The following is a 20627-nucleotide window of genomic DNA, read 5'->3' as shown; positions in this document are numbered from 1 at the left end:
ATATTTAGTCATTTGAACGGTTTTATTTCTTTAAATTGAAGAAAAATTGTTATTTTAACCTCCATGTTTCTTCAATATAAGGCATTATATTCTTCAAATTAATGATTTTTTTTGAATTGTTTGTTTTCATTTAACGCTAATTCGCTTTAAAGTAGAAAATATTTTTTTACTTTAAACAAATGTATTTACTGAAAAATAATTTTACTGAAAGGTATCCTAAAAATGTAAGTTAGTAGCCATACAATCTAAATAAGTAAAACAGACAAACAAATATTTTTTGTTTTAAATACAAGAATATGTTTATATTTTATTCTCTTATGCATGTACTTACATACCTATTATATTATATAAATATTGTACTTAAGATTTATTTAACTTATTTATGAGTGAGTTTACTTTTGGATGGTGCTTAAATTAACTAGTTTCAATTTTATAAAAAAAGTTTTGAATAAAGGCCCAAACCAAACTTGAATCAGTAGGATATTCCAAATTAAACATTTTGAAACACAGATCGATTGCTAAAATAAATGAATTTTGTTTGAACTTTATACCATCGATAAATACAACGATGTCCTTAGGATCCAAAATTGTTCCAGTAACAATGACCAGTGGTTGAATGTTTTTTTTTGTCTCCGGAGAATCTTCTTCTTTCTTCGTCGCATGCCGCTACAGTTGATCCAACTAAAAGAAAGCTAGCTTGGGAGTCCCGAATAGAAAAACGAGTAATGGCCTTCTGTGATCCACTGCCAGTGATGAGTTTAGCTGTTGGTATAAGAAGGCTGTGAATTAAATAAAAAATACCACAGGCACGTCCATCTGAAAAAGAAATATAACTTTTAGGTATGTCTAAAGAAATTCGAAAATTGGTTAATTTAATCTTTTATGTTAAACTACTCAATGATTAAAAGTAAACTTACTTTCGGGTACAGTTTTTTCATTATTCATCATTTCGCTTAAGGTCTGGCGACTAGTTGGATCCTTTATTTCGTCTTCAAAAATGGGTACAATTTTTACAGGAAAATCATCATATTTTAATAATAAACTCTCAGCTTTAGGATATAGGTTTTTGAAATCCATATTGATCTGAAAGAAATTATGTAAGTGCATTATTATCAGTCGTACTCATCAACGCATTTTAGTGACTGCAATGCTTAAGGTTACATTGCCTCGAAAAGCGAAAATGTTTTTATATTGTTTCTTGTTTTAGCTCTTAAAAATACAATTAAAATTAACTTACCAATTTAAAGCCAATCGGGTTCTTACACTGCTTCCATTTGGCTAGGATATTTGTTGATTTGGCTTTGGTGATCTCAAATAGTCTATAGTTTTTTGAAGCATCCCAATGCCTTTCCATTTCCGCCCAAGTACAATTGTCCCTTATAATGAATGACATACAACAAACATGTACAAATTGTGTATTGTGAAAATAGTTAGGTTAAAGAAAAACAAACTTCGCCTTAAGGATAGAGCATTAGGAAAATATTTAATTAAATGCACATATTATTCATGTATTTATATTGACAATTTAAGAAAATTTAATTAATTGAGATGTTATTAAACTTTCAATTACTTTAATAAAAAAAAGCTCTTGTTTTTGTACATACACGGATTATAATTGTTTGTTTTCTTTTGTTGGATTCATATTATAATTGAATATGGATTTATTCAATTACTTACATGTTTATTTAAGGTATTTATTTCCACAAGTTTTGTATTTTTATCTGTATTTAATTAGGAATTAATTTTAAATTTTCCAAAACGCGATTGAACTTTTCGACACAACTTCACTAACAAAAATAAAACTTATCATTTAATAAACAGTTAACGTCAAAATATTGGACAAACTTCTTCAAATTGAATAATATCTTTAATCTGAAGAAAATATTTTCCTCTATTTGAAAAATTTTCTTCAATTTAAAGAAAATGGAACGAAAAATGCGAATAATAATGAAAATTCTTCGGTTTGAAGAAAATTTCGTCAATTTGAATAAAAAGCATTCCGACATTTGAATAAATTTATTCAATTTGAAGAAAAATCTATGGAAATTCCGTTAGTTTGCAGTAATTATTTTGTTTACAAAAGATTTCATATTTGTAGGCATATAAGCTATCGCTAACATATTGAGGAATATTCTTCAAGTTGATAAATTTTGTCAACATGAAGAAATCAGTTATTAGGTACCTACCGGAGATTTGAGTTACTCAACGATTTCTGATTGTCAAAATAAAAAAAATTTGTTAAGTTGAATAAAATACTAAATCTATTAGCAGTTGAAGAAATTTTTGTGATTTGAATATTTAATATTCATTATGACGAAAATTTTAATGAAATTTTGTGGATTTGAATAAATTATTCTTCAAAAGTTAACAAAATATTTCCGTCAATATGACCTACCTGATTTGGTTCAGTGTGCCATGCCATACCATGCCATGCCATAAGAGTGCTGAATTTTTAGATGAAGAGATCACCGATCATGTGCGCACTTGTTACGAACTTGTCACGGGGCCATTGAGGGCGTGCGCTAAGCGCTGAGCTGCGCGGCCAAACTCTATGCATTCCTTTACTTCACTTTTTCTATACCTACAGCATATGGTTTGTCCTGCGTGAAGTATTTTCTACTCCTGTCAATTCATAGAGCTTCAGTGACGGTGATGGTGATGTTGATGGCGATGGTTCTGCGTGCTGCTTGGTGCTTGCTCGTCTCCTTGTACTCGCCCTCGCCATAACCCTCTTTGTCACCTTTTTGCTTTAAATTCTATGCTCTTGGCCAAAAGACAGGCGGACAGGGACAGCGACAGCTAGCCAAGCCAAGCAGACCAAATGACAGCTCTAGCGTACGTAGTAAAGAACCATGGTTCCGTCCCTGTCGTTGCCGCCACCGCAATGCCCTCCCTTTATCGCCTCTGAATGTTGATGGCTGATGGTCTTGAGATTGAGATTCCACTTTTATTTTTTTATTTTGTAAAAATTTCATTTTCAATTGAGACGAGCGTCGTCGTCGTAGACGACTCCACCGACTGCGAAGACCGAAGACGACAGCAGCGACAAGCCAAAGAGACTATGAGCAGTTAAGCGAACAAATTTCGCATGCGCATTTTGTAGACGCTCTTGCGCCAAACGAGGCATCGCGTAGCGTAATAGTCTTCGTTGTTTTTCTGTGGCTGTTTGTTTTTGTGATTTTTCTTGGGGGTCTCTATATTTGAGGCAAAAGATCCGAGAGTACTCGAAAGCGACACTGCTGGCCGCCAAGCACAGAGTATAGAGCACAGAACAGAGATGTGTTTTTCTTGAAAAATAGTTGAGATCGGTCGGGAAACGATTACGGGCGTGTGAGATACTCGTCTTGTCTTATCATCATTGTCGTTTGCCTTCGCAGCATCATCATCATCAACATCATAAACACTCCACATGTGTTGAGATTCCTTTGATTCTAAAGTCTCGTTTTTATAGATTTTCGAGAATTCGGTGTCGTTTACGTTTCGTCGTTTCTGTTTCCAAAGATCATCAATTGATTTGAAATCAATTTGAAATTTAACCAATTTAGCAAAAAAATAAAGTAATGCAAAAATTTACTTAAAAATAAATTGTTTAGTTAAGAGGTTAGAGGTCACCAAACTCTAATGACTCTCGCATCTTAAGACGCTCATGAATATTTTGAAAATGCAAAAGATCTATACTCGAGTTTATTGGAATACTTTTGCTTTCGGTGCGTGGCGCGCGAATTTTTCAACTTAACGACCGGAATGTGAATTTATAAATAAAACATAAAGTTTCGAAATGCTAAATAAGTTTCAAATACATTTAAGTGCATTCGGCGAGGAATGCGTGTGTGTTTTGAGAAAGTTTTAGAATATCTCTGCAGCACGAATTCCAGAAAAATTAAATGCAAAAAGCTGTAAAATCAAATAAAAAAAAGTCTTAAGTATTTAAATCACCCTGAAACGGACCCATGAATAGAATGAATGTGGATGGTGTTGAATTTAGTGCAATATAAGTTTCTTATTCTTCCGGTCTAGCATCTACATAAACTGCGATAAACGCTGGAAACTGTTTAAATTGCATCTGTTGCATTGCATAGAGTTTGAAAGTGGGTTAAAGCTTTCAGACAGTATCAATGAACGTTTTATTTATTAGCTTTTCTTAAATTTTTGCTGGAAGAGTTTATTGTAGCTTTCAAATGATACAATTACACACTACAAGTACAAAATAATACTTTTTTAAAGGTTTAAGTTGTCTTGAATCAAAATATTGTGTTGTAATTTTGTTTATCACATCAAGTTTTTAAATGTGCCACTTTAAATATTTTAAAGACTGGCAAAGGCGGTATTTTTAATGGCAAGTTAGAACACACAACAGTAAATTGTATACTGATTTTGAAAAGTACTTACATACTTGGATTCTGAAAATTTTCATTTGACTCTTTAGGAAAGTTTTGAGAAATCCTTCAAGTTAATGCTTTCATGGGTTTTGGAAAATAGATTTTGGGGTTAATTTTAAGTTCTGCTTTCGAATACGAACTTCGATTAAAATTAAAAATTAAAAATACCTGTTTTCAATATTTTTTTAAAAAAATATTTCAATACATTTCAAGAACTTGATCTGACGACGGATTCATTAAAAACAAAAATTATTCTCAAACCGTATATATTGTCTATTTCTGTTAAAAATCGTTTCAGCATAAATGGTTTAGCGTTTGTTTTAAATTTATCTAAAAATAGGTGAACTCTGACAACTTATGAAGAATGTTCAAAAATTTTAGGAAATACTATAGATTTAAAAACTGAATATTGAAGATATGGACTATAGATTTAGAAAACCACCAATCCGTCAATTAATATAACCTCAAAAAGCTTTCTATATTATTTTGTTCTTGAAATGAATTTCTCGAATTTTTACCAACGTTTATTAATTTTCTTGTTCAAGTTTTTATTTTTTGTAAAAAAAACTGTCAATTCGATTTTTCTCAAAATTTTACTGAATGTTAACAACAATATTTTTTAAAAGATAAAATAGTTTAAAGCCAATATCTCACGGTTTTGCAAAGATATTTGAGTCGAAAATCAATTTTTACCAACTTTTGTTGCATTTTCTTTTAAGTTTTTAATGTTTTATAAAAAAACTGTTCGAATGTTGAAAACAATATTTTTTATAAGTTAAAATTAGTTGGAAGCCATAATCTAAATTTTTTAAAAGATATTTTAGTGGAAATTCAATTTTTACCAACTTAGTAGTAGTTTTTTTAATTTTTTATGTTTTATAAAAAAAAACTGTCAATTCGATTTTTCGTACAACTTTCGAGGTGATAATTTTTTTTTCAGTTAAACCGTTAATTGGATTTCTTTTTCAAAAAATATACTATAATATAATATAAAACCACCCACGCAAGTTCTTGAGAGCCCTTTCTGCATCTTTCTGCCTTATTATTTGTATAACAACATTTATTTGAAGTCGATACCTCTTCTGGTACTTGAGCTATGGACGAGGAAATGTCAAAATTTTCAATTTGACAAATCGGACCCATTACAATAACTTCCTATGGGAAGTTAACAAACAAACCTAAATCAGTAAAATGACACTAATTATTTGAAATGTCAGAAATAAGTAGGAGTTAAAGTAGCCATTTTGTTATCCCAACTTAAGTTAAATGTAGCAATATTTAAGTATTAAAATCATATAAAATAAGCAAAATTATCTTTTTTCTTCATTAAAGTATTAAATTGGCTGTTAAGTGTTGCTAAAACGCTTACAATGTTTTGTGCCTCATTGTTTTCTTTTTGTCCAAGCAAAAATTAATATTTTGTTTTCCTAGCGTAAAAGATGAAAGAGACTCAAAAACTTAAGAGAAATATCAAATACTATAAATTTGTGATGCTAATGTAAAAAAATATTCCTTCTATTTGTTTTCAGTTTAAAAATGGAACGTTTTCTAGGAACATCTAAATCTCCTGTTATGTTTGACTTTTGAAATCATCACTTCTCTTGCATTTGCGTTAAAAACCCAACTACACTTAATCTAAAAAGTCTCCGTACAGCTGGAATATTTTCAATTTTTTCTTAGAATATCGAATTTAAAATATCAAAACTTTTTGTCAAGTCCCAGGAAAAAAGAAATTATATCAACAAATAATTTTTCAACAAAATATATAGCTTTTTATTTAAAAAACTTACAATAACAAAAATCCACATTACAAAAAGAAAAAATAAGGAACAAATAAGTCTCCGTACAGTCATTTGCTGATTACTTTTCCTTGAAAAAAAAAACGTAACAAAAATCATTTCACTTAAGAAAAAAAGTAGCTTAATATTGAATAGGTCCTCCTTTACTCTGGATAACTTCCTCCAATTTGTTTCTAATCGAATAGAAAAGCTTGGCTGTCGTATCTGGAGAAATTTTGTTCCATTCGTCAAGTAGGATCGTTTTAAGGTCATTCTTGTTGGCGATTGTATGCTGACGAATCTTTTTTCTAGGTGATCCCACTGGTGCTAAATAAGACTGAGATCTGGAGACTGAGTGGGGTGTTTCACTTGCGTACCAACATTGGACAACAACGATTTGGCCGTATGTTTAGGATCATTGTCCTGTTGAAAAGTAAAGTTGCTGCCAAGACCCAATTTTTAGGCACTAGATATCAATTTTTTTGGATTCAGTTCAGTGTTATGCTTTCTCCACACCATTCGCCGTTCATCTGAATCACAGATGTTAAATTGACTTTCGTCACCTAAATATAACCCTACTTGTGAGACTGCAACCTCCAGCCTAGCTTTTTTATTAGCCTTTCGAATGAATGGCTTCTTCCGGCACACTCTACCATTAAAACCATTTCTGATTATAAGGTTCTTAATTGTTTGGGGTGAGACATCAATTCAATCACTAGTTTTCAACTTTCCTGCTAAAACTGGGGCACTTTGCTTGGGATCCTCTGCAATACTCCTCAACAATCTTCTCTCCGTACGTTGATCAATCTTGTTTGGACGGCCTGATCTTTGTTGGTTTGCTATTGTTTCCGTTTTTTGTTTTTTGTAATTGTCCAATACATATTGGATTGAAGACCGTGGTTTTTTGACTATTTTAGAAATTTCACCCAAAAATGTTCCCTCATTTCTCAAGTCAATTATGATTTGTTTAGTGGTTAAGTGCATTTCTTTTTGTTTCCTTGAATCAAAAAGGAAGTTTTTCAGCTGAAATATTATGTAAAATACAAAAACTTACTAAAAAAATAAAAAAAAACGTGATCAAGAACCTTTCAACGCCAATTATAACACGATAATAAGATCTGTACGGAAACTTTTTTGTTGTTGTTTTGCATTATAAAATTCTTAACGGTATTCTTTGTTTATAAAAATTCTTTTTAATTTTGTTTAAAAGTGAGAAGAAAAGATGTGCTATCATCAGTGTTCCCTCTTTAGCTTTATTATTGGACATTACTATTTGTTCTGCAGTTATGAAACAAAAATGATCTCCTGTACGGGGGCTTTTTGGACTATGTTCCAAGTGTTTAAGTTTTTAACAGCTATCTTTTCCTTACCACTTGCAACACAAAATAGACACCTATCGGCCACAGTGAAAATTATTAAAAACGAGAATTCCAAACTCTGGGTTATTTTCAATAATACAGCACATCTTTTATTTTCTTGTGTAAAAGAAGTGAAATATTTTTAAGTAAATTTCAAAAAAAAAATATAAATTACTAACAACATTTTTGGAGAACATAGAAATCTCGTGTAAAACGTCAAACGTCAAAAAAGTATAAATTATTAACAATATTTTTGGGGAACATAGAAATCTCGTTAAAACGTCAAACGTCAAAAAAAGTATAAATTTTGGGGAACATAGAAAGCTCGTGTTATGTTTGACGTTTTAACAAATTCACTTCGCTTGACTTTATTCGATAGAACTGTCATTGAGACGAATCATTACCTTCAACAATCTCGTTTGTCCGACTTAATTTTCGTAGTCAGTGAAAAATAGTATTTAACTAAGTGAAATATCTTTTTTGACTAATTTAAACACTTTTTCTTTCGAATTCATAGTTTGAAGTTAGAAATTGAAAGAAATTTACAGTTACGTTTTTCCTCCATAAAATATTGTATTTAGGAACTATCGTGAATAAAAGTTTCCCAGGAATGTTTTTCGTCTGCAAACGCTGGGAAAAAATTTAAGGCAATAAGTTTTTCAGAGAGTTTTGTACTTATTTTAATACCATGAACACAATTTAGCTCAAAATTTGTTCCCATCGTCAAAAATTGGTAAAAAAAATTAGTTTTTCATCTAAATACCGTGAACAAAATTTCTCCCTGAATGTTTCCCGTCTTAGGAAATCCATTAAAAATAAAATCCAAATTGAAAAAATAAAAAAACAAAAATTCAATTCAAAGCGATTCAATAATCGTTTTTTAAGACTGAAAAGTTACTTTTTTATTTGAACTATTGTGAATAAATTTCCTCTCGGAAAGTTTTCCCGCCTTCAAGAATTGGGAACAAATTGAAGTCATTGAGTTCTTAGAAGATTTTGGTTCTTATTTTAATACCTTCAAACAAAGATTCCCTATGAATTTTTCTTTTTCGGAAATCTACTTGAAATGAAATCCAAATTGAAAAACAAGTGACAAAATTTTCCTCTAAATTTGTCCCGTCTTCAGAAATTCACTTAAAATAAAATCCAAATTGGAATGTAATAGACCGAAATTCACGAGATTAAAGTAAGGTCTTTTAAAACGGAAAAAAGCTTCTTTAGATTTGACTTGCTTCTATGATTTTGGAAAGTTTTTTGAAACTATAGAAATATGTGAACTTTAAATATAACTTAACTGGTTTTTAAAAATGATAATATTTTAATTTGAAGCTTTAAAGAAACTGTGAAAAAATTTTTACGTTTCACAATTACGTCTATTTCGTGGGACTTTTTATTCACGATGTTTTCCACTGCTCTTGGATCTTCTCTTTTATTCCTTTTGCACAATGGTTGGTTAAAAATTACAAAATTTTTTCAGTTTGCCATAATTCAATACAAAATTAACACGTTTCCTGTTTAAAATGTCAAAAGTTATTTTGAAAATGTTTTTGTAATTCAGTTTCATAACGACACTAATGAAGACCGTAAAATTGAATTTGGTTTTCACTGCTGAAACATTCAAATCAGAAACTAAAAATACTTCATAAAAATATAATTAGAATTATTTTTACTTGGCGGTTCCGCCGTTCTTCAAAAAAAAAAAATAAACGATACTTCCTCAGTAAAGCGATGCAGATATAACATTTCTTAAGTCATCATCTCAACAAGAAATTAATTGACCCTAATTCACTGAACTCTTCTTCTTATAAGTTCAAATTTATTTGCATGCGATGTAGACAAAAGTTAATTTTCTTAAAATGTATAATTAAATAATTTGTTTATTTAAAGAACACACATAAACAATTAGCAAAAAGAAGTTGACTAAGACATTTAATAGCTTTCTTGTTTTTATTTCTTCTTCACTCAAAGCTCATTAATTAACTACAAACGATGTGTTTTCGTCAAGGACATCACGTCATTCACTCACTCACCCGCTCGTCACTCCTCAAACATCGAACATTTGGTTTTATTTTCCTCTGTCCAATCCATTTCCAGTAACTCAATTCCACCAGAAATCCCAAACAAGCAATTCCAATGCCAATGAGCCATAGATAGAAAGCTCCCTGTAAAATGTCCATGGTCAGGACAATGGCATTCTTCTCACTGACATCATCATCTTCCGAATCATAATAATCATCCTCATTAGTGTCATAGTAATCGTCACTCTCGGTCCTGCTGATAGGTGGTTCAGTGTCGATTTCCTCGGACTTGGCTATGACCTCCCAATGCTTCATCAGTCCATGTTCGTAGCATCTCATTACCAGTCTTTCGAATTTCTCCACAAACGGCGAACCCTTGGTGACTATGTATGTCATTAGCATCGATATGAGATACTCTTTGACCAGATGGTACATTGGACGTTTAGCATCATTGTCATATGTCCTGGAGATTAGGGCAGCTGCCCGTTCCCGACGAAGAAGGAAGGCATACTTGTTACTCGTACTTCTTGTCATTGTTTGAATGTGAGCCTCGTAGTTTTGAGGGAGGAAACGATGTTTGGAAATAATCGTTTCGAATAATTGCGCGTTAACTGCGGGTTTGAGAATTTTGAGAAAATTGGTATGCGAATAAATGGGTGTTTTGAGTCGCCAGAGTTCATCAAGACTGTCTATGTCGTTTTCGAACTCGGGATTGATGAAAACACTCTCCATTTTGGCCACATAGATGGAACTGATGATGTAGCAAAAGAGGATCCATGAAATCAGGAACTGTCGCAGAGAACTGTATCGATGAAATCCATCGATAGGATTTCCTATGGCAGTCTTGAAGAACATATCCAAGATGTTCCAGAATCGAATCTTAGCACTTCTATTGGCATTTGGAAGTCTAAGAGCGAGTCTCTGGATTACCGCGAAAACAACTGCGACGAGGATAAAATTGAGCAGAAGCAACCACCATGTTGGGTTTTCAAAAACTCTTATGAAATTTGAGTATTGTGGAACCGTTTTGGCCTTGGGCACCACCAAATGCAAGAAAAACCTCTTTCCGATGGGATATAAGTACTCATAGAACTTAGCCTGACTCGGCACCAGATAACGAATATTCCAGCTGACATTTGTGTCACCTCGAGCGACGTACTTCAGGGCTCCACTCAGCACTCCATTTGTTTCTGATCCATAGAGTTCGTCGTTGGGTGGTTCGATGATCTGCATGGTGGCGTTCAGGTGTTCGACTATAGTCTGTCCAAGAATCCCATCCACACCTCGAAATCCAGAGTGATTTGGTATCGGAATCGATCTGATTGGATCGAAGAATTGCGACACTCGCAGTTGGTAGTGATGGAAGTTTTTCAATTTGTCATAAAAAAGTTCGCTAGCTTTTGACAGTTGGACAACTTTGAACCCAGTTTTTGTGAAAGGTTCATATGTGTATACTTTTTGACTGGGGCTGCACAGAGCGTTGACATTCAAAAATCCATGTTTCCAAAATAATTTAAATGTCTCTTCGAGGAGAAAGTGCTCGCAGGAATCTTCCTTGAAAATAAGAACATACTTTGAGAGTTTCTTGTTCATATTTACCAATCCTAACATCAAGTCTAAGTTTTCTAATCGTTTTCGGATGTCTCGAGCAAATGTCAAAATTTGTGTTGTGGTGCAGCTTCGATTTTGGGCGATTCCAATTGATTTGATAGTAAAAACCGGAATAGAAGATTCCGAAAGACAGCGTAAAAGTTCGACATCTGTGTCGTTTAGATACACAATTGTAATTCTTGCATCATTTGCAATTGCAATTCTACACGCAAAGTCATTGTTCAAGTCGAAAGGTTGAGTTCCAATGGAAATATTTCCTTTTACTTCTGTGACAGATAGAACAATTAGGATAGAGTAAACTATAAATGACATTGTAGACACCGTTAGCTAACTCAAAACGAAGAGTTTTTAAATTTACTGAATAGTTCAACTCTGCTGGCGAAGCATTTTATACCCCGACGAAGTGTTTGCTCAGTAATTAAAATTCTGTTTGTTTTGTTAATGAAACAACGTTTAATTAATTAATGTTTATTGTTTACAATGCGCTTCTCATAAATCACTCAACATAAAAGTCCTGCGAAGCCATAGTCTAAGTCCTTAATTCCTAGTAATAGAAGAAATTATTGTTATAAAGCATTCTCTATTTATTCTAACGGTTATTCCATCAACGTCGTCGGCCATTTTTTAGTTGAAAACAGTGACATTAGACACTGTGGAAAAAAGTGACAGTAGTTAGCCGTTTTGTTTAAGAAAAATTTGACAGCAGGAATGTAAAATATTTATGTTTTTTAGTTTGAAAATGTTTAATCGCAAAAGATTTTGTAATGTCAAATTGACACATGTTCGTTTTGACTTCTTATAGTGTCAGATCATTTGCGGCTTCCTACAAGGCCCATGATCAATTTGTCAATTACTAAAGGCTTATGGTTTAAAGTTGTTGCTACTACATTCTTATATCAAGTTCCCACTGACACTATGCAATGCAACTCGTTCGTGAATTTCAATTTTAATAAAAATAAAGTTGATTTGTTTTTGTGGCCAATAGAACACAATTAATAATAGAGTAATTGAAAAAACTCAAGTTGGCTGTCAAATTTGTTTTTCATTTTGTATGCATTTTATAGGAAAAAATTGCATTTATTTCAACAAACTTTGACACTATTTTGACAGTCTTCACAAAGGAATACCGCGTTATTAAACTGACATTTCACCGTACTACTTGGCATAGCAAATGGCACTTTAGGTTTTCATGTTTGATATTAAATTAAAAAACAATTCACTATGTTCGATAAAGAAAATGTGCGGTTTGACAGATTAAAATCTAAAGTAATTGATTCTTTTTTGCCCATGAAAATTCCCATAAAACTAAAGAAGTTTTTGACATCCGCATAGAATTAGCATTCATTTCAACATTTCTTGTTGTTAGTGAAATGTTCAAAATGCAAGCAACTGTTTTAAAAATCTTTAGGTAATTTAATTCAATTTAGCGTTGAAATTTGTATGATCTTCTCTGTCAAGTGACAGAATTTACAGGGCCCATTTTTATAAAAACATTGTCACACAATGACAGTTACGATTATATACGATTATTTCGTTGAATTTAAAAAACACGATTATTTTTCGAGAGAAATCATACTTGTCAAATGTCAAAAGATGACAGCTTCAAAAGTGATATCCTCCCAAATTGTGAACTATTTAAAATGAGAACTATTTATAATCAGAAAACCCCTTACTGTCAAAATAAGAATCAAATTAGTTAATGGCAAGATCCGAAGTGTCAATTTTGATATTTTAAAGTATAGGTTTTCCATTAAAAGCGGTCGGGAATTAAAAAAAATACGAGTATTTTTCGAGATAAATCATACTTGTCAAATGTCAATAGATGACAGCTTCAACAATTATATCCGCCCAAAATTTGGGCTATTTAAAATGAGAACTATTTATAACTAGAAAACCCCTTACTGTCAAAATAAGAATCAAATTAGTAAATGCGAGCTCCGAAGTGTCAATTTTGAGTTTTTAAAGTAAAAGGTTTTCCATTAAAAGCGGTCGTGAATTTAAAAAAAAACGAGTATTTTTCGAGAGAAGCATACTTGTCAAATAGATAGATAGATAGATAAAAAAAGATGACAGCTTCAAAAGCGATATCCGCTCAAATTGTGGCCAATTTAAAATAAGACCTATTTATTATTAGAAAACCACTGACTGTCAAAGAAAGAATAAAATTAGTAAATGACAAGCTCAGAAGTGTCAATTTTGACTTTTTGAAGTATAGGGTTTTCCATTAAAAGCGGTCGGGAATTAAAAAAAATACAAGTATTTTTCGAGACAATTCATACTTGTCAAATGTCAATAGATGACAGCTTCAAAAGTGACATCCGCCCAAATTGTGGCTTATTTAAAATGACACATATTTATAATTAAAAAACCCCTTACTGTCAAAATAAGAATCGAATTAGCTCCGAAATGTCAATTTTGACTTTTCTAAGTATAGGGTTTTCTATTAAAAGCAGGTCGACCTAAAAAGTGAATATAACAAGTTGTATGTTACATATTTACATATATTACTCATAAGGTCTTTATTTTAGAACCCTGTCAAAACTATAATGTGTGAAATATATTAACGACGCTAGGTGACGCATTCAAAATGTTCAGTTTTCGATGACATTGGCGATTAAATCGGGCCGATGGCTTCAATTCACACCAAACAGTAACTTTATTTGGATGCATTGGCACCTCGTGAACCTCGCGTCGATTGGTTTCGTCTTAAGTACGCCATTTTGCGTGTTCACATACATATTCATCAATAACTGGGCCTCATCGCTAAATATGATTTTTCGACGAAAACTGTGTTCAACTTCCAATTGTTTTAAAATCGAATTAGCGTACGTACGTTTGATTTCAGCACCTGGTTCAGTTGGATTTTGTATTGGTACAACGGTACGCAAAATTTGACATGTTGAGGCCTACGACAGGCCAAGTTATAATCGACACAGAATTGACTGCCTTGGATTGTGCCGCAAACTTTCACAAACAATTTTCACTAATAAAGTCTTATCATTATTTGACCGATTAAAAAAAGATACTTTGACAAAAAGTAAAAGATAGAATGTGGCCACCACGAGCTGTCATAACCAACCCGTTCCTATTTTGTATCGGATACTTTCAATTACCCGTGTTTTGTTGGAAAATCTATCTATAGTATAGTAGGATTTTACATGAATAACAAAAACAATATCCGCAGTGTGAATACTACCGATAAAAGTTAAAGTAGAATCTTACTACGGATAGGTTTTTGACATTCATACGAGTCTCGAATGGATCTTATGTGATTTCGTTCTCAAATGTTGGTACGATTAATATTGTATTTGTATCTCGATGGCTGTGTTCGTTGAGTAGTTGTGCATTGGGAATTATGTGTTTTTCATTGGGGGAAAAAATCAATCTGTTACTGTTGATATTATTTAGTTTTGTTAATGAAAATGGACTAACTGGGCTTATTTTGCAAGAGAAAACAATAGAAAAGATAATTAAGTTTGCTATGTTTCCAAGTAGGGTTTTTGGTGTTTCCACCGCACAAGAAGATTTAAAAATGATTAAGTTTGACAGCACTTTCTAAAATGCAAATGGTGTTTTATGATGTGGAAGTGAGATAGTATGATTCGTGTTAAACAACACAGAAACCATATAAGAATATACTACCTACTCCATTTACATGACCGGAATCGAGTCGAATCAAGCTCACTTCAACTCGATTCAGGTATATTAAGAATTGAGACGAGCTTCAGGCTCGTTTCAACAACATATGTTAATGCAGTAGTCTACGAACAAACCCCCTTCTTGAATTTTTTATTTTATGTCAAAGCTGCAATTGTTTAATAAACTTTTTTAAAAGAATCTCAATTTCCAGAAGTTTCATAACCATTTCTTCTTGAAAGTTGTCCACTTTTAACTTTTGACTTTCACAAATGTGTTTTTGTTTTTTTAATTATTATTCTGACAGTTCTTTTTTCAGTTGTACCAATTTGTAAATACATTAAAATTAAATTGAAAGAGGCCGGGTTCTAGAACTCTTAAAAAAATGTAAATACTGATTAAAGATTTGTTAAAAGTCAATGATTTTGAGCTGTCATTTTTATAAGAGCGTTGGCAGAATACATTTTTTTAAACATTTGATGAGATTTTTAATTACAAGTGCCTAAAATTAAATTACAAACGTTTTTCAAAAGACTATCCCGTTGCTAATGTATAAAGTCTTTCGCATAGCAATAAAATCACTATGTACAACTTTTAATAGCATTTGCAAAAAAAGTAGACGATGTCTTAACTTAAAAATTAAATCTACTTTAAATAGAAAATAAATTTTAAAGAAAACAATCAAATCAACAAAAAAAAAAAATTAAAAATATACTCAATTCTTCTAACCATGCGTATTTAGTCTATCTAAAAATATATAAAAGTTTTTTTTACTTTCAAGTTCACATGTTAAACCAACTTGGCTTTAGAGAAATTTTCGAACAACCTTGGAAACGGAAACTGTCTATGGTTTTTTGTTTTTCTTTTGTATACATACATAAATATCTATGTACATATAAATTTAGGAAGTACAAATATATGTAAAAATATACTTAGGATTATTTCAAAAACTGAATCGGTTTTTGTTTTCATTGCTGAAACGAGTAGTGTCGTTTTTTGCACATGAATGATGCTGATAAATGGGGGTATTTTCAACAGAATAGGCAATTAGATTGAAAGATACGTCTGACGCAGAAAATATAAGAAAACTCTTAGAAAATCGTGCTTCTTTTTATTTTTACTTGCCAATGCTTTTACACATATAGCTTCACAAGTGCGCCTTTAAGAGTTGTTGTTTTTGTTTAGGGTGAAGATGGTCAATGATGCACAACGCTCCCATTTTGAGAATTGTATAATGTAAGTAGAGTGTGGGACTGGCCACAGTAAAGTTGGGATTTAGTTAGAGAATATGGTTTAAAAAAAAAAACAGGGATTGAGATGGTGGAACCATGGAATCCTGTTGTTGTCTCTATAAAGATAGTCTCTAATGCACCGCAACCGAGAAGAAGGGGATAGAAATAAATTTTATCATCTCAAGACATTCATGATGCACCACATTCCCAATGAAGATGTGAAGGAGGAGGATGAGATGGAGGAGGTTGAGGAGGTTGAGGAAAAAATAAGAGACAATGACCGACCATTGATGAATTCAATGCTCGCAGAATGTCATGTTGAATGTTTTCCATTTCAGTTGACACTGCATGGTTGGCTTGAGAAAAAGATGTGATGTGTGGTTCTGGTTGTTTGGTTGTTGGTTGGATGTTCTTATGTTGATGTTCCTTTCGTTGATGGTCGCCTTCATCGTCGTCGCTGTCGTTGTAGTCGTCTTCGTGATATTGCATCTTAGAATTTTTATTGTTTAATGAGATGTTCTTCTTCGTTTTTATTTCTTCTCTCTTAAAACTGAGGTTATTTTTATAGAGATTCGTTAAGATAAAAATATTTTGCATACATTTTCTTTGATGGGAGTAATTTCAATTATTTGTAGCAAATTGTAAAAGGGGGAAGAGGGTGGCGGTACAAGAAGAGTTTAATGTGTATGATTTTTTATTGTACATACATTATATATACTGCATTTATAGGTGACGTAAAATAACGCCAATTAATTGTATCTTTTTGTTTTTCTTTGAAATATCCTCAATTTTGCAACATTTCTAAAACTTATGAAATAAAACCAAAAAGCATAAAGGCAAAATTCCCAAACGTTTGCAGTTAATAATATTTTCTATAATTTTATGCGACAGTCAATACAAATTCCCTCAACGACTGATATCTATATAATAAAAATATATATATTAAAAAAATATATTTAAGCTAAAATATTGACTTTAAACTTATTTTATCGCACAGAAAATATTGTTTACGACATTCAGTAATTTTTTTTTTATAAAAATCAAACAGTCTACAATTTTTGAAAAGATATTTGATTCGAAAGTACATTTTTACCAAGTTTTAGCATTGTTTTTTGTTAGGTTTTTATTTTTTTTGTCAAAAAAAACTTTCAATTAGATTTTTCTCAAAATTTTATGGAATGTTGAAAACAATATTTCTTATAAAATAAAATTAGGTTGAAGCCGTAATCTAAAACTTTTAAAAAAGAAATATGAGTCGAAAATAACTTAAGCCTTACCAACTTTTGTTAATGATTTGTATGGGTTCTTATTTAAAAAAAAACTGTCAATTTAATTTTTCTCAAAATTTAACTAAATGTTAACAAAAATATTTTTTTATTAGATAAAATTAGTTTAAAGCTAATATATCCAAGTTTTGAAAGTTATTTGAGTCGAAAATCAATTTTTAACAATTCGGAGTAATATTTTTGTTTAGGTTATTATTTTTTTATAAAAAAAACTGTCAATTCGATTTTTCTCAAAATTTTTCAGAATGTTGTAAACAATATTTCCTATAAAATAAAATAAGTTTTAAACCATAATCTCAAGTTTTTGAAAAGTCCAGAAATATCAAAAGTTCAATTCGATAAATCAGACCAATAACTTCCTATGAAGTTAATAATCTTAGAACTTATTTGAGGGAGTTGAAAGTATTGTGTACTGAGAAAAGCGTAATCTAAGCATCTCATTCCTCTTCCCTAATCGTTGTAGCGTCTTCCAAGCGGATATTTTAGCGATCTAAGAGGCTCTCTTCTGGCTAAGAGAAAACGTGATATCTTCTGATATCCGCATCTTCTATGACAGTCAGGTTGCTATTAAATCTCTTGACGGCGGTCTCAAACAAATCTCAAACGGCCCTCGATTGTCTATCGTGTCCAATTAACATTCACCAATATGGGGAATTGTAGAGCCGATGAACTCGCTAAAAATGGAACCGTCATACCTATTTCATCTGAAAGGGAGATGATAGGTATACCGGTAGCTACATGTAAACTTCTGCTAAAAGAAACAGCTTTTGCGATAACAAGCTCTAGGTGGCACAATTTATCAACATGCGCAGCCACAAAATTCATATGGCCTTCATTAGACCTAAAGCACTCTAAAGGGTTGTTATCTCAAAGCTGACTTCATATTAGCTCCCTTATAGGTGTCCTTACGGGACACTGTCTTATAGGCAGACACGCAATACGACTTGGTGTAGCCTCAAATGACTTCTGCAAGAGCTGTATGGACGAGGAAGAAGAGGAAACAATGTCTCTCCTTCTCTGCACTTGCCCTGCTCTTTCACTAAGACACAAACTTCATCTGAGAGAATACTCTTTTGATAATAATAAGTGTGTGGATTCTGAATCTGCAGCCACTTTAACCTAACCTAACCTATAACTTTTTTGAAGGAAATTCAATATTGTTTAAAACTGTTCCATAAATTGTTTCTGTAATTTTTGCGAGATATTGATTTTTTTCAAGATTTAGTTAAACACTGTTATGGGCCATTGCTAGAGAAGAGGATACTATCAAAGACCGCTAAGCTAAAGACATTTTAAGTACAATTATAAAAACTCATGGGTACAGTAATATTAAAGCTGTAGTTTTCAGGGCATTACTTTGACATTTCGAAAAAAAAGAATCAGCCAAAAAATAACACTGGTAAAAAAATTACGTTTTTTTTCTGTCACACAAACGAAATAGCACATTTGTAAAGTATTAAGATGTCCTGAATTCGAATCACGCCTTAAATTTTGTATAACATCAGGTTTTTAAATGATGAAACTTTAAAAATGTTAAAGATAACCAAAAACTAGCTTTTTTAGGCTAAATTAGAGCACAACTTATCCTTTAACGTTCAATTGAATGATGAATTTGTAAAGTCTTCTTCTGGAAATTCCCATTAGATATGCCTTTTTTTGACTCTAGGTTTATGAAGTTTTGAGCAAACTTTGAATTTAATGCTTTCATAGTTTAAAAAAAAAAGTTTTGGAATTAATCTTCTTCTTCTTCAATGTTAATTATATACTCAAATTTTAAAAAACCCATTTTCGAAACAAATTTTTAAATTTTTTTTATATTTTTCCAAATCTTGATATAGAATTGTTTAGAGGACGGATGTGTGACGAGAACAAATATAACTTTCAATCTATCTTGGCTTTTTATGTGGAAAACCTTTATACTAAAAATGTTTCAAAGTTTCTTGAGACACATGATATCCAAAAACTTATGAACATTTTTATAAAACAGAAGAAAGGCATTATAGATTTGGAAAAATTTCATCACAAATTTTGTATGCAAAAATTCTAGTTTATGAATTAATTCTCAAAAACCTTACGTGATTAAGTCATTTTGAAGTCGAATATGAACTAGAAAACCATGCAAGAAATGCATTTCATGTTTTTTGTTGTGTTCGATTCAGAGTATTGATATCAAAAATGAGTGTTTTTGACGCCTGTACAAAATAAAAATGGTTATGAGTTTTATTCATTCAAATTATCGTTCTTTTTTCAATTTTTATTCTGGTGACTTTTGGTTAGTATTCAAGAATTGTTAAAACCAATGTTTGTCTTTTTTCGTTTTTGAAAAAGCAATAGGCCCAAATTTTTAAAATGTCATCATATTTCGTTTGTCGAGTTTTTATGTCACCGTATAATACCGTTCATATGCATGTCACTTTAATACAAAAATTAAGAATCTAATAAATGGATAAAAAATGGTACTTTTGACGTGAAAAAATTTACTAGAAAGTAAAACCAACCCCTTTACAAATTTTTCAAAAAGTGATTTCCTTTATGGAATATAAATTTCCTTAAAATAAGACCAACATTAAATTTTTCTGCGTTTTCTTTTGAAAACTTAAATGATTCAAAAAAAATTGATATTCACTTCAAAAAATATTCAGGCAAATGCCTTTGTCATTATAAGTACAAAGGTTTGCCATTATGTTTTCAAAATGATTTCTGGTGAGTGGCCCTGTTGTCAGGGATAGAGGAGACCTACAGTTTTAAGCCGAATCCGAACGGCTGATTTGAGAAAGCACTGTTCATGACAAGAATTACTCTTAGACAGTTTGTCAATTCCTCGCAAGAGGCAGTTCCCATGAAAGAAACTTTAGATGGACAGAATATTCTCTTCCAAACCGTCAATCGTCTAGGACTTGTCCGCAATTTTAAAAATGCACGATTGAATTGTGAAATGGCAAGTTAAACAGACCATTAATCAAGTGACAGCTGTCAAAAAGACATACTGCGTAAAAGTATTGCCAGATTGAAAGCCACACGTCTAAAAAACAAGCACTTGTTATATGTTCTCAAAACCCTCTTAAGAATTCCTCTTATTTTTATTTAAGTCGGGTTGAAAGGAAGTCAAGTTAATTTTTTTTGCAAATCACACCAAAACTTCTTATTTGAAAAAATTTGTAGGAAAACATTGAGCTCGTCCAATTCGGCCCAAAAAAGAATATAGCTTTTTTTTACTGGTCTGGGCTTAGTGTTGTTCTCGTCAAAAATAAAAGGAATTAAGCTCTACAATGAAAATACAACTTTGTCGAAAAAAGTATGGCTATTCTTTTTTTGGGAATACAATTGTG

General features: G+C 31.7%; 2 protein-coding genes across 8 annotated transcripts in view; one reads left to right on the top strand and one right to left on the bottom strand.

Annotated features, from left to right (window-relative positions):
* The window catches only part of LOC129948388 (uncharacterized), a 200721-nt gene that overhangs the window by 132977 nt on the left and 47117 nt on the right, over nt 1-20627 (top strand). The gene's annotated exons all lie outside the window — the stretch shown is intronic.
* LOC129948393 (uncharacterized) lies at nt 451-1078 on the bottom strand. The gene is made up of 2 exons (XM_056059382.1): nt 918-1078; nt 451-816 (listed from the first exon to the last, which is right to left on the bottom strand). The coding sequence occupies exons 1-2, from the start codon at nt 1075-1077 to the stop codon at nt 575-577; spliced, it is 402 nt and encodes a 133-aa protein (XP_055915357.1). The 5' UTR covers nt 1078; the 3' UTR covers nt 451-574.

The sequence above is a fragment of the Eupeodes corollae genome, chromosome 2 (genome assembly GCF_945859685.1).
Source record: "Eupeodes corollae chromosome 2, idEupCoro1.1, whole genome shotgun sequence".
Taxonomy (NCBI): Eukaryota; Metazoa; Arthropoda; class Insecta; order Diptera; family Syrphidae; genus Eupeodes; species Eupeodes corollae.
This window is presented reverse-complemented; position numbering and strand designations above follow the sequence as displayed.

Bases quoted from the DNA above. Each gene is read 5' to 3' on its own strand.
- LOC129948393 (XM_056059382.1), bottom strand. From the start codon at position 1,077: ATGGATTTCAAAAACCTATATCCTAAAGCTGAGAGTTTATTATTAAAA. The intron at 817-917 runs GTAAGTTTACTT...TTTCTTTTTCAG, and splicing joins TGAAAAAACTGTACCCGAAA to ATGGACGTGCCTGTGGTATT.